The sequence below is a fragment of the Cystoisospora suis genome, assembly GCF_002600585.1.
Source record: "Cystoisospora suis strain Wien I chromosome Unknown contig_1001, whole genome shotgun sequence".
NCBI classification, from domain to species: Eukaryota; Apicomplexa; class Conoidasida; order Eucoccidiorida; family Sarcocystidae; genus Cystoisospora; species Cystoisospora suis.
Window position 1 is genome coordinate 30,672 of NW_027153802.1, and position 12,504 is coordinate 43,175.

General features: G+C 49.2%; 3 protein-coding genes across 3 annotated transcripts in view; all 3 read right to left on the reverse strand.

Moving 5' to 3' along the window:
• CSUI_002345 (perforin-like protein plp1) overlaps positions 1–1,468 on the reverse strand; it is a 10,586-nt gene extending 9,118 nt beyond the window's left edge. The window contains exons 1-2 of the mRNA XM_068062547.1: positions 1,105–1,468; positions 65–507 (exon numbers count right to left, since the gene is read on the reverse strand). Coding sequence (XP_067925476.1) covers positions 65–507; positions 1,105–1,284 — 623 coding nt within the window. The 5' untranslated portion in view covers positions 1,285–1,468. The remainder of the gene's footprint in view (positions 1–64; positions 508–1,104) is intronic.
• A 1,178-nt stretch (positions 1,469–2,646) lies between these two features.
• On the reverse strand, positions 2,647–4,075 carry CSUI_002346 (uncharacterized protein). The gene has a single exon (XM_068062548.1). It carries the CDS (start codon positions 3,491–3,493, stop codon positions 2,795–2,797), a length of 699 nt encoding a protein of 232 aa, XP_067925477.1. The 5' UTR covers positions 3,494–4,075; the 3' UTR covers positions 2,647–2,794.
• An 813-nt stretch (positions 4,076–4,888) lies between these two features.
• CSUI_002347 (pre-mrna splicing) lies at positions 4,889–11,540 on the reverse strand. The gene is made up of 5 exons (XM_068062549.1): positions 10,404–11,540; positions 7,762–9,332; positions 6,752–6,886; positions 6,170–6,263; positions 4,889–5,095 (listed from the first exon to the last, which is right to left on the reverse strand). The coding sequence occupies exons 1-5, from the start codon at positions 10,599–10,601 to the stop codon at positions 4,946–4,948; spliced, it is 2,148 nt and encodes a 715-aa protein (XP_067925478.1). The 5' UTR covers positions 10,602–11,540; the 3' UTR covers positions 4,889–4,945.
• Positions 11,541–12,504: the final 964 nt, after the last annotated feature.

Consider the following 12,504-nt stretch of genomic DNA (forward strand, 5'->3'; position numbering starts at 1 on the left):
TTTCGACCATATCTTGCTTTTCTCCTTTTTAGGAGACAACGAATCAGATGACTCGCTTCCAGACCCAAACAGGTCAAGGTCGTCGCCGGAGCCCGCGGTGGTTGATCCATCATCAAAATCAAAATCGAAGTCATCTGCAGCGCTCTGGGACTTTCGTTTTTCCGGTTTGCCCCGTCCTGTAGCACTTTTCAGAAGCTTAGAACCAAACGACTTGGTCTTCTGCCAGCTTCGAGATGCCAAACTGTTTTTTTCTTTTTGCTTTGGCTGCACATTCAATGCAAACTCAAAATCAGGTGACTGGGCGGTCGAACCGCCGCCACCGCCGGATTCACCTGCTGGGCCTGTCTGACCACCTTCGGTCTGCGAGCTAGAAGTGTCTCGAGACTTCGCCGGCAAGTTGTCAGCCTGAGACTCTTTAGTAGCGCTTTTAGGACTTGAATCTGAAGCCTTTTCATCGAAAAGTGCGTCGAAGTCGAAGTCGTCATCGCGCCGAGCAGGCTCCTTCGCCTACATAACATCACAACACGAAACACGAGAACACGAAACTGAAAAAAAAAAAGGACTCCAGCCGCATGGAAGAGACAAGTCCGTGTTGAACAAGAGACTTCCCGGGAGCAGAAACTGAGAGAAGAAAAGGCGGGTCACGTCAAATCGCCATAATTCTGGAGCGACTGTTGCAGGCTGCATTGCTGAAGTATCAGTCCCTTCCCGTGAACTCGGGATAGAGAGAAGCCCCGTCCTATAAACTCTAAATTCTGCAGAATGAGAAGTCCGGGCGCTTTCCGAGCGTTTGGTGCGCATTAACAAACCGCTCTCACACCCGTGAGACATTTCGCTTCACGAAAAAAACTTGCGCGCACACAGAGCTGACTCGCTTAACAATGTCCGAACAGTTCGGCATCGTCATCAAACCCGGCAGAGTGGTCCAGCAAACAAAGAAGAACAGCTCGTTACACGGGCGGTGTCGCATTCTCTGTTTCACTAAAACGTCGTGTGACAGGCCGTCTAAGCCTCCGCACACCCCGCGGTGAACACGCACAGGACAACACAAGCTTCGAGTCGTCTCCACCCGAACTGAGCTTGGTCACGAAGATAACCATATACCTGCTCAGCACTCGAGCTTTGAGCAAACGAAGCTTTCTTCTTTGAAGTGTCCGAAGAGAGCCTTAGACCATCCTCCTGCGCTGCACTGCTTTCTTCGTCATTCCTCTCTGACGTATGCCCCTGTGCCTGCCCAGCTTCTTCGAAGGTGTGCCGGTATATTGGGTGTAAGGACTGAAGCATCACTACCCCTGTTGTATATGGGGAAGATTTGGAGTTGTCCCCTCCAACTGCTACGGCCTTCTCATACTCCCCAGTCCCCGAGACGAGCTGTACAGGTACGCCAGAAGAGAAGACTGCTAGAACGCCGTAGCAGAAGAAAAATAAGCAGTGCACTCGGAAGTATGAGTAAGGAAGCGAGGGTGACCTGCGGTCTGCCACAGAACCGGAGTGAAGTGAGCCAATGACAGCTGTATGCGCGCTCCGGAATGGGGATCGGGACAACGCTTCAAGAAACCGGGGAACTACTGAACTGCATTTGTTCCTTGCCATCATGAGAGCAGTTGAGGTGAGCGCTTAGGGCTAGTGTGATGGCACTTCCCAGCCAAAAGCATACAGAATGTACGTGCCAGGCGGAGCCGGAAAAACCCCGTACGCACACAGAAACGCGAGAACACCAATGTCACATTGTCCTAGGACGCGGTCCACAGAGAGAACAGAATGCGAGAGCTATCCAGTCGCCACGGCTGGTCAAGCGGTCAAGTCGGGAAAAAAAAAGGGCAGACAGACGACCGGGGTTACCGGGCAAAAACAAATAAGCCATGAAAATCAAGAGCTTTCACTGATTGTATTTATGAAACGTGATTAGTTCACCTAGCCAACACGATCCGGTTGTTTGGTTGCAGAACAATATCAAAATGGCTTCCTGCCCCAGATTGTCAAATAGATGAACGCGCGCAGCACCGTTGCATAACACTCTGGCGTGTAGCCATCCATGTATCATTCAGAAAACCTTTGCCGTCGCGCCAGAACCAACCGAAGTAGTGTACGGTGGCAACGTTGCCGGTGCGTCTCTGATTGAATCATCTCGAGTGCGGGACCTTTGGCTTCCACGGTACCGCCTTCCTACATCGCCGTCGCGCGACGATAAAGTATCGATGCGGTTCTCTACAGATTCTATTCGCAGATTTTCTCACTGCATATTGTGTGGCTGCACTGCGTCCAGCCACGGGCCAGGCGAGGGTGCCTGTCAGAACAGAATCAGGAGTCGCCGAGTAGTCGATACCGGTGTGACGGGTATCTGAGCGTCTCTGGAGGGGACACATTGGCAGTTTGCTGGCTATCTTCTTTTCAACGAATAGTTGCACCGTTCTTCAGTCTAGGCTCCGGAGTCAAGGGCCCCGCGCTCTTAGAGTGTACCATGTGCGGCCTCCGTAAACGCTCATTGTGAGATGTTGGGGCTGGTTAGCCCTCTTTTAGTCCCGGATGACCAGGAACATTTCTCTCGGTAAGGATTGATTTCAGCTAGCTGCTTTCGCGAAACACTGTCATGACGCCGCTGCTACGCAGTTTTTGATGGCTCGAGAACGAGTCTGACAGACAACATACCGGATCAGGCGGTCCACACTCCCATGTGCCCCCGCGTTATGGGACCGGGAGCAGACACAAAAACACACTCCGCGAAAATAAAGACGGTTGACAGGAGAGGACCGTGCATACTTTTGGTCATCAAAAGAAAATTTAAAAGAGGCATTTACTGAAACTTCCCTTTTGCCTTCGCAACAGATCCTTTCTGGATGCCCGTGGCCTGTGGCCTCGGTGAAGGCGCAACACGGGGTTCATTCCTCACGCCTCCTACTTTTTGCATGTACTCTTGCTGCATTGCTGCTCTCTGCGGAGCCAATTTTTCCTGAGCTCTTTTGATGCTTTCTGCCTGTTTCTTGGAGTTCTCCATTATCTTCTTGATCTCATCCAGGTCAAGCTGAGCAATCGCAGCTTTAGTTGCCTGGTATGCCATCTCCTGTTCGGAATTGTATAATTGGGGGTTCTCCTGCCTTTTCTTTACGGCTTGTAGCCATTCCGCCTTGAAAGCTGAGTGGAATTTATCATCATCAGTTTCGGGTAGAATCCTAGGCATCTCCCCTCTCCGCCCCACGGGTTTCAGAGCGGAACCAAACGCGGCTTGCGCCATGGACTTCTTTGGCTCGGCACTCCTTTGAACTACAGGGTCACCTCCCTGGTGCTTGGCAGCAATTGCCGCGGCCCTTTGTTGGAATGGAAGAGGTGCTGCTGCTCCCTGGCCACGAGCTGCACTGGCCGCTGCCTGCGCAGCCGGCTTCAGCTTGAGTCCAAATCTCGCAGCCGTATCCTCGAGAGTGATCGCGACAACGGCCGGCAGACAGACTGCCAAGGTAGCCGCGAAGACGGCACAAAATCGGGGAAAAGACCTCATCTTGTCGGGCACGTGAGTTCACAAAGCCGAACCAAAGACGCGTTTGAGAAGCCGGCAAAAAACAAGAGTATGGAAGCGAATACCGCTTGGGGCGTTTCTTGGAAAAAAGAAGCAAAACTAGAAGACAGCAGGTATAACTGCCTGTCAACTGGGCGAGCGCGCGACGCGCTTCAATAGAAAAGACTACCGTGTCCTCTGATTTACTGAGGACAAAAAGCCTGCTTCGGGGCACAGATAAGGAAAGCAACCGAAGGAGATTGCGGCCTACGCTGCGTGAGCCCCAAACCTGCTGATAGATATACACATAAAACGCTATTATTCGCGCCCTGCTCAGATATAGCGAAAAGGAGCGGTCTCGAACACGAAGAGTAGAATTACTGGTTGTTAGCTCGAGAAGCTGCTAAGCTCCGTTTCGCTAGCAACGCTCGAGCGTCTACGCCGTAGAGGTCCTGGGTCGCTCCTGCCCGTGTCTTCGCGTGTCTTACCGTGGTACCCGCGTCTTCGAGAGCAAAAGGGGTCAAGCCGTTATTCCCGTGCTAGACCTCCGCCTTGTGTTGTGATTGAGCCAGACCAGAAATTTCGAATGTGTTGTTTGGGGGGAAATGGAGAAATGTCTTCTTTGATTTCCTTTGTGCATTATTCGATGCGTTACGCATGTCTGTCATGGTTCCGCATTCCGCCGCGGGATGCAGCGCATGGGTGGAGAAGGCTGGTCTGCCGGGGTTTGTCACCTTCGCTATCACTCATGAGGTTCGTCTCAATTTCATGAATGCAGTACGGCCGGAAAGGTGAGAATCATCTCCTCAATGCTGGGTGGCTCTTCGAGCGAAACCCCGACGAAAAAAAAGGTCTTGTTTGCTTGTAAGAACACGCCTCTACACTTCAGCTAGCTACGCAGGTCCGCAGGGTGCCGGATCATCTCTCAGCTCCTGTCGGCTCACGTACTCAGTTTTGTCATCGAACCTTCGAGGAGCTGTGAAATGACACTTCTGCTCCGGAGAAGTTCCGGACTAATACTAGAGAGAATGACAAAATCACTTTGGCAGTGTCATCTTTTATTTGCACCTGTGTCTCTTCCCTTGAAATATTAGTGGGGTCCAAGGAACTGACTGCAAGGAGAATCCGCTCTTCTCCCTTAGACAATAAAGTCGATGGCTTCGGTGTAAGCATCGCTCCGGGCTGTGAAGTAGTGTAACAGTGTTCTATGGTTTCTATTGAGGGTACGCTGAAAGAAGGTGGTGAGGCGAATGCGTAATTACCCACCCCACCGGGGGACGCTAACGGAGAGACAATCCGGCGATGTTAGGGGGGCCAAGTTTTTTCGGCGACTGACGGCTTTCAGCACCGTATCCTGTAGGTCTATTGTAGAAAAAACGAAGAAACCACCAAGAAAATAGACGCTCTTTTAGGTGCATGTGCATACGAAGTGTTTCGGACGTGTTTGGGTGGCCTTCACCGCTGCTCTGCGTTGCTGGCAAGAAGGTCGTGTCCGTCATCAAGATCTTTCCTTCGTCGAGCTCGACGGCGCTGCAGGAAATCCGCGACAGTCTTCCCGTCGCCTAGAAATGCTTGCCGTTGTATGGAATTCAATAGCTCGCCTCCCTGAGTAGAGAACAAACACACAACACACCAGAGGGCTTCTTAACAGTGTACGAGCTCTCAGATCCTTGTGGAATACTTGTTAGCAGATATTGACACTGCGACCCCAAGGCCGGATGGCTGGACTAGCCGATAACACAGATGTCGTATGTAAACAAACCTGTGTTATATGATAGGCGTCCATACATAATTGGGAATCGCCACATGACACTTTGGCGTGCTACTTCTCTGGTCGGTCAGGAAAAGAAGCGACAGTCTTCGAGAAGGTCGCCCTTCGAAAGCACAGCGCTACTACATCATACGAGATAGCTTACACAGCGGTCAATACGTGATGGTGCGGGGGCATCTATAACCATTGTACAAGATAACCGTAGGTCTCTGCTCCTTAGCAGATGCTCGCAGAGAGTCTGAAAGCAAGCTAAAGGAAGACCTCTGGAATCTTCTGCAGAACCGAGCAAAGAACTGGCTGGCATGCCACGCTGCCATATCCATAGCTATCTCTTTATACACAGATGTAAATATACATATATGTACGACTTCCAACTAGCAACAATTTGCACATGTGTCCTGAGCAGGCGAATAGATGCACATATATACATAAATAAGATCACAGGTCTGTATATATGTACACAGATTTATATATATATATATATACATAAGGCTCTAATCTGTACGTACAGGAATAGTTAAGGTCGTGCTGTCCGAAGATCTCTCCTTTGCCCGTGTACGGCTACATTTCGCACACAGCATAGCGCCCCCCGTTCAGGTGTATTGTTTTCCTGCCGCTGTCTCCTGAGGAGATCACGCTTAGGACCGGGGTATTACACAGCTTTCAGAGAGCCTACCACATTCAACTGAAGAATGTCCATGACGTTCACTGAACACCTCACCTCACCACATAAGGAAAAGGATCTTCTCTGATGAAATTAAGACGCTATCAAAAACAACGTAGAGATAGAACAAGACGTTGCCAAAACACCCTTTGAATATACAGATATGTGAACTCCCGAGAAATCTTTGTCTCAAGGATAGAAGCCATCCAGAAGCAGTAGTCATAAAAGTGATTAAGCATCTTACTTCACTCTTGGTTCGCCACTTCTGCTCAAGCTGCTCTTGAAGCTTCTCCTTGACAGAAAGAAGTTCATGTCTCCGAGCTTTATCCTCCTCGTGTCTACACGCAAGGGACCAAAAAGGTCACCAAAGGGATCTCACCAACATACATCGAAAACACTCTTCTCGTCTACTCTACAATGGAATAGTAGATCAGAGTCCTTTCCTCTTTCCAGGCTGCTGTCTAAAATCTCGACTCAACTTTCATAGTCGTAGTGAGAATAGAGCACGACATAAGCTGAGAGCAGACGACACAAGAGATCTAAAAAGAGTTACATGGAATCCTCTATCTGTCTCCACTCGAAGAAAGCCAAGGCGATCGGAAAAAAGGAACATACAACGGAAACAGACACACATTCCAGCGTATTACTACCTTCTATTACACCCTGTCTGTCTACTGAGATGAAGAAACCAAAGGGAGAGAGCGACAGTAGGACAGTGGCTTTCTAAAATAGCAACAATGCGAGGTTGATAATGAGGCATATGATCAAGTCATGTTATATTCCCGCCATACTAGACCAACACATTACGAAGGTAGCAAAGACTCACCGTTGTCCTTCTTCTTTCATGCGCCTTAGCTTGTCTTCAAGACTTTCTTTACTCGCCGCTGCCCTCAGCTTTTCATCTCTCTCTCTTTGTTCCTTCACGGCCTGATCGATGGCTGCATTGCGAGCGGCTATTGCGCTGTGTAACGACACCGCAGATGAAGAAGAACAAGCATCACATAACCAATGTCTTTCCATGAGATCTTCTTTTCCGACAAGCAGTGAAAGCTTCAAGAGACACACGTAAACCACGATGAAAATGGTGCTCCTCATTGTCTTATAGTTTTCCCGTAGAAAGATGAAGAGAGGACGTATGAGAAGAGAGTACAACAGAACACCTTCATCCTTCCTGAAGAGACAGGCGATAACTTGGGGCTAGCTACATGCCGTGATACGATGTTTCCCCGCCTCGTAGACATCATCGATAAAGAACGGGTCGGACAGGGAGATGTCGTGCCGTAAACATGCGTATCTATATATAAGCCGATAAGGAGATATACATGCAAAGGTCAGAGGTAGTATACATAACCACTTTTGCAGTGGGCGTGTAAGGCCCTGGCCCTCCCTCCCTTGGAGAAGAGTGTAAGCTAGACTGTTCTCATTTCTGAGAGAGGTAAGATGATGAAGATGTTCGGCTGATCCATGAGACGTGCCCTAGGTACATATGTACGCATATATCTATATACATATATAAGTAGTTAGTGATTCCCTGTCCTGGGGATAAGGAAGATACGTGTAGTAGATCACTACATACAATAGCAGCATACACTTGTCTATATGTCTATATACAAACATACAGAAGACTGGCAACGACGGCTAAAAGGTGAAGTGACTTGCTTCAGTGTTCATGGATCTCGTTCTTCATACTTTTCTACTGAAGATCTGGATTATCATATACCTGGGAATACACAGGCAAGACAGCCATTGGAGTATATATGACTTGCATGCAGAGATATACCAACACACGAAGAGAGAACTAAGAGCGATGAGAAGGAAGACGCAGAGAGAACCTACGCCCGTTGTTCAGCTTCCTTCTTCTCTTGTAATAAACGAGCTTTCTCCTGTATGGCCTCAGGAGGCGCGATATCGTCTGTTACACCAAAGGCTTCAGCTTGGATTTCCGCGGCCTCTGGCCTTGCAGGGCCTAGTACACGAGCTTGCTTCTTCGGCCCCCCGGGATGATTAACTTCCGTCGGCTCTTTCTTGATCATCATGAACTGCTTCTCCTTCGCTTCTTCATGAGATCTTCCTCCATCGCCAGTAGATGAAGACGAAGCAGAAGACGAGAAAGAAGGTGATGAGGTACTATTCTTCTTCTTCGTAGGAGAAGAAGAAGCCACCTCACGATGTTTCTTAGAAAAAGGAGAGAGAGAAGACGACCGTCGTTCTCTCTTGATACGTAGAGCAGAGGTGAACTTCTCCTGCTCCCCTAATTCTCCTTCATATCGATAGCCATTTGTTGTTGTATAGGCGAGACTTTCTTGTCCCCTATGACGACTGGGCGATTGACGTCTAAGGCCAGATGAGCTTCGATGCTTCCGTCGATCAGGGGAAGGAGAAGACGATGACGAGGAAGAGGAAGAAGAAGAGTGTGTGTTACTGCTGGACGAATCACGTCGTCTTCGTGTTCTTTTCTCCCGCACAGGAGGAGAAGGAGAAGACGATGAGCTACTTTCCGATGAAGAAGAGTCATAGCGATCTCTTCGGCGAGATTTCTTTGGATCGATACTAGAGACATCACGATATCGACTTCCATCATTGTCTCTTCCTCCTCGCTTTGTCCCGTTTACCTTAAGAGAAGAGCTTTCCCTCTTTATCTCCCGTTCTCGTGAAAACTTTCTGTCACTCTCTCGTCGAGATCTTCGCCAGTCCTCTTCGATCTCTCTTCTACCCCTAGAACCATCATACGATCTCCTGCCTTCTCGGGTGTATCGAGACGTCTCTCCATTTGTCTCTCTTTCTTCATGTTTAATCCTTCTTCCTTCCTCTGCTTTTACGAAAGTTTCACGAGAACTCCGATTTCTATACTCCTCTTCTTTTCTCCGACGCTTCTTCTCCCGGCGCTTCTCTTTCTTTGCCCTCTTACGTGCTTTCTTCTCCTCCTTCTTTAGGATCTTCTTCCGCCTCTTCTCTTCTTCGTAAGCCTCTTTTTTCCGTCGCTCTTCCTCTTCTCTTCTCTGCTTTTCTTCCTGCTGTTGTCGATACAAAGGATTACTCTCCTTCGCTCGTTTCTGCGCTATTTCAGCTTGCTTAATGAGAAACAAAGGATCTTCTCGAAGCTTCCTCAAGGTGTCATCATTTGCCCGCAGTAAAGACTCCCCAGCTAAGAAGAGACTTCGGCTTTTGATCTGCTCTCCTCCCCCTCCTGGTCTTCCTGATGGTGTCTGTACACCTGCAGAGGCTATTTGGTCAGCTCTTGATTGTGTCTGAGAAGAGAAGGAAGGTGCTTCAATGGGTTTCCCTAGAAGATAAGCTTCTCTCTGGACCTCCTGAACCTCACGACTTTCCTTTGGATTATCATACAGCCACTCCAGGCCTGCCGCAGCTACAACAGCTGCTTGCTTGGAAATCAAGCCAGCATCTGCCTATACAAACCGACATAACAGCTTAGTAGTTTGGTAGGGTATGACGACGAGGTTGTAATTGTTCATATCATACTCAGGTGGCTAGTGGACTAGGAGTTATGCTCTCTCTGTCTACAAGAAAAGACAAGGGGAATAAAAGATGTCTTGATGGGAAAAGGCATCCCGGCTTGTGAGAGGAGAGAGAGAAGAAAGAAGGGCAAGAAGAGAGTTGCTTCACAACGACAAAACAGAGAGAGAGAGAAAGTCCATATAATGTTGTTGTGAGGTCTCACGCGTTGACTGTGCTCTTCATTTCATGGAAAAATGGATGGAAAGAAAAGACGAAGCCGAGAAAAGAGAGGGAAAGAAAAGGTGGTTAAAAGAAGGAAATCACCAATGCAAGACTACCAACAGAGAGAGAGAGAGAACATGAATGAAACACACACCCTCATCCTGATACAAACGACAAGTTTCTCTCTCTACGATCTTCGTGTACAACCATCCAATCGTTGGTGGCTTATCAAGAAGGGATACGCTTCTACACATCTAGGAAGTAAGAAGAAGAGAGGAAAGAGGCGCTTCTTTCTTCATCGCAACAATGGACTGCCCCCTACAATCGATAGCGCATCAAGAGAAACTCACGTACAGTGATCTACTGCATCTTGTCAGATACAGAGGCCTCAGACATATGGATGGATGTACCAGTACATGAGAGGTATACATGTAGATCCACGTACCAAGCTAAACACATGTGAGCCTTTTCCCACCACGCAGGGGTGCGCCTACACTCATACTCCTTTTCGTACGCGCTTGCCCTCCATCCATATACATGCAGAGGCACTGCCCGTCAAGCCCTACAAGTAAAACAGCTACAGACACTACATATAAACCTTTCTCTCTCTAGCTCTCTCTCTCTCCACGTAAATATATCCCCCCTGTGGAGAGCTTCGCCAGATTTGTCTGCTGCATCTGACCTTTTCCAAGCAAGCTAAAACAGCCCGTCGATAATCAAAAATACCGGCGAGGAAGTCCAATAGAAGGACATGTGGAGTAGAAGACTCCTGGCGAGAACAACATATTCAGAATGCCTACCTGAAGCTTCCTTAGTTGAAGCTGTGCACGATCACGTTGAAGTTGCCGAAGTCTGTCAGCCTCTCCTGCACTTATTCCTTGTCCTCCGTCCTCATTCGAGGAACCGCCGACGCCCTTTCCACTACCCTGTTGTCCGGCAGCTGCGGCAGCGTGAGCCTCGGCCTCCGCTACCGCTTTTTTGAGCTGATGAGGTAGCATGGCTATAGGTCGTGACGAGATCTGGAGCGTGTTGGATGATGATAGCGTTGTAGGGCTTTAATGTGAATCTATGTCTTTTGTTGACAAAGCGACGCCGTGGAGTCGCTGTGCATCTTTTTTACTGACAAGGGCGTACTGACCCTCCGAAAGACTGAGAGAGAGAAAAAAAAATGCTAGACCTTCAGAGCAAACTGGGCGAACAAAACGGCTCTATTGTCAGACAGATCCGAGGTGAAGAGCCGAAAACAGGAAAGTAAGAGGGGACAGAAAAGATGAACAAGACAAGGGGAGAAGAAGTGAGAGGAGAAGACAGCCGCAGACAAGAGGGAAAGAACACGAAGAAAAACAAGGCTATCTCTTCCGGGTAGGGGCATGCTCTTAGCGCTGAGGGTGTCCGTCGGTCGACCTGGCGGTACGGCTTCAAACTAACTTGCTGCAAGGGTATTAGAGGTTCGCCTGGGTTGATATTCGACTTCTGCTGGAAAACTTCCTCTCCTTTGGAGCATAAAAGAAGGCAGAAACCAACTGCATTGCTTACGTCATTCAGTTACAGTATCGGCCCCTCGAAGATTCCAGCCAACGTCGCTCTTAGAATCCCCCTCCCCCGAAAGCTTCCTACCCCGTGTCGCCGACTCGGAGGAGAGGAGAATGGAAAACGGCCCGTCTCCTGTCTCCATCAATGGCGACACAGATGTCGCCCAAAGGAACATGTCTACGTTGCATCTTACATCACGACTTCCCGCTGAAAGAATGGATCACCGCAGGAAATCGCAAAACTCCAGCTATCAAGAATCCTTAAGAGACGATGCGGACGAAAGAGAAGACCCAGATGACAAGAGACCGTGCTCCCAGAAGAGCAATTATATTAACGAGAGTCAAGAAACTACCGCATCCATCCGCGGGAGAACGCTCAACAATCTACGTTTCGGACTGTCGACGGATATTCTGCATGCGTCAGCGAGTCACCAGAGTAAGAGGGCCACGCCGTCCTCGCGAACCAGATCGCGCATGCTTCCTTGTATACAACAAATCAGATTCCTTGCAGTTCGTGCCAACTGCTAATCTCGGTTTAGTCCAGCACACAAGTATTCGCTGCTCCGTCACGAGGACCTGCCGGTCAATGCTAAAGGAGCAGCAAGGGTTGGTGTCACCACACACCAGCCGAAAAGTGCAAGGCAACAATTCATTTTCTTCATTCGGATCTCGAGCTTGTACTAGCCGCGTTTGTCCACCCAAGCGTGTGCAGATTCAGATCCAAAAGCTACAGAACAATTGCCGAGAAGCTGGCAGGTCTATTTCTTTTGTGTCCGGCTCGATCATCCCGCTGTTACGATCTGTTTACAGCGGTGTACTGCTCAGACTGGTGCTGCCTAATGTTCTCTCGGTGGACCTGCGGACAGCACCCAAACCGGCGCTAGAGAGTGCAGGGGTTCGCAAAAAGACGGAGAAAAAGACAACAGGTCTGCTTGGGCGCGCGCGTCGCCCGGCATCCGGCCCCGCCCCAAGAAATCCCACCCGTGTTTATCCGAAGCGCACACAGTTAAGGGCCGAGAAGAATCTCTTGTGCGGATAGGAACTCGGTGAAGCAACCACCCGGTGAACCGGCAAGAAACCAGAGAGACTAAAGCCGTTGTACCAAACAACACTCTGCACCACGGGCTTTGTATCCGCAGAGTCGGAGTGCGTTCTCTTCCCTGTCTCACTCAAAGCGAAGCACGACGGCTAGGTTTTCATGCTGGGTGCTACCGGTGAGCACTGAGTTAATTCTTTCCTTATGTCTGTGAGCGGCCTCGGGAAGAAGATATGCAGTGTGTCAGCCTCAGGAAGAGGGACTTCTCGGTTCTCTTTAACACTAGCTCCTTATAACGAGTTATCCTTGTTGCCAGATGATCGTGTAAGGTCT

Bases quoted from the DNA above. Each gene is read 5' to 3' on its own strand.
- CSUI_002346 (XM_068062548.1), bottom strand. From the start codon at position 3,493: ATGAGGTCTTTTCCCCGATTTTGTGCCGTCTTCGCGGCTACCTTGGCA.
- CSUI_002347 (XM_068062549.1), bottom strand. From the start codon at position 10,601: ATGCTACCTCATCAGCTCAAAAAAGCGGTAGCGGAGGCCGAGGCTCAC. The intron at 9,333-10,403 runs GTAGGCATTCTG...CGGTTTGTATAG, and splicing joins TTCAACTAAGGAAGCTTCAG to GCAGATGCTGGCTTGATTTC. The intron at 6,264-6,751 runs GTGAGTCTTTGC...CCTTGCGTGTAG, and splicing joins ATGAAAGAAGAAGGACAACG to ACACGAGGAGGATAAAGCTC.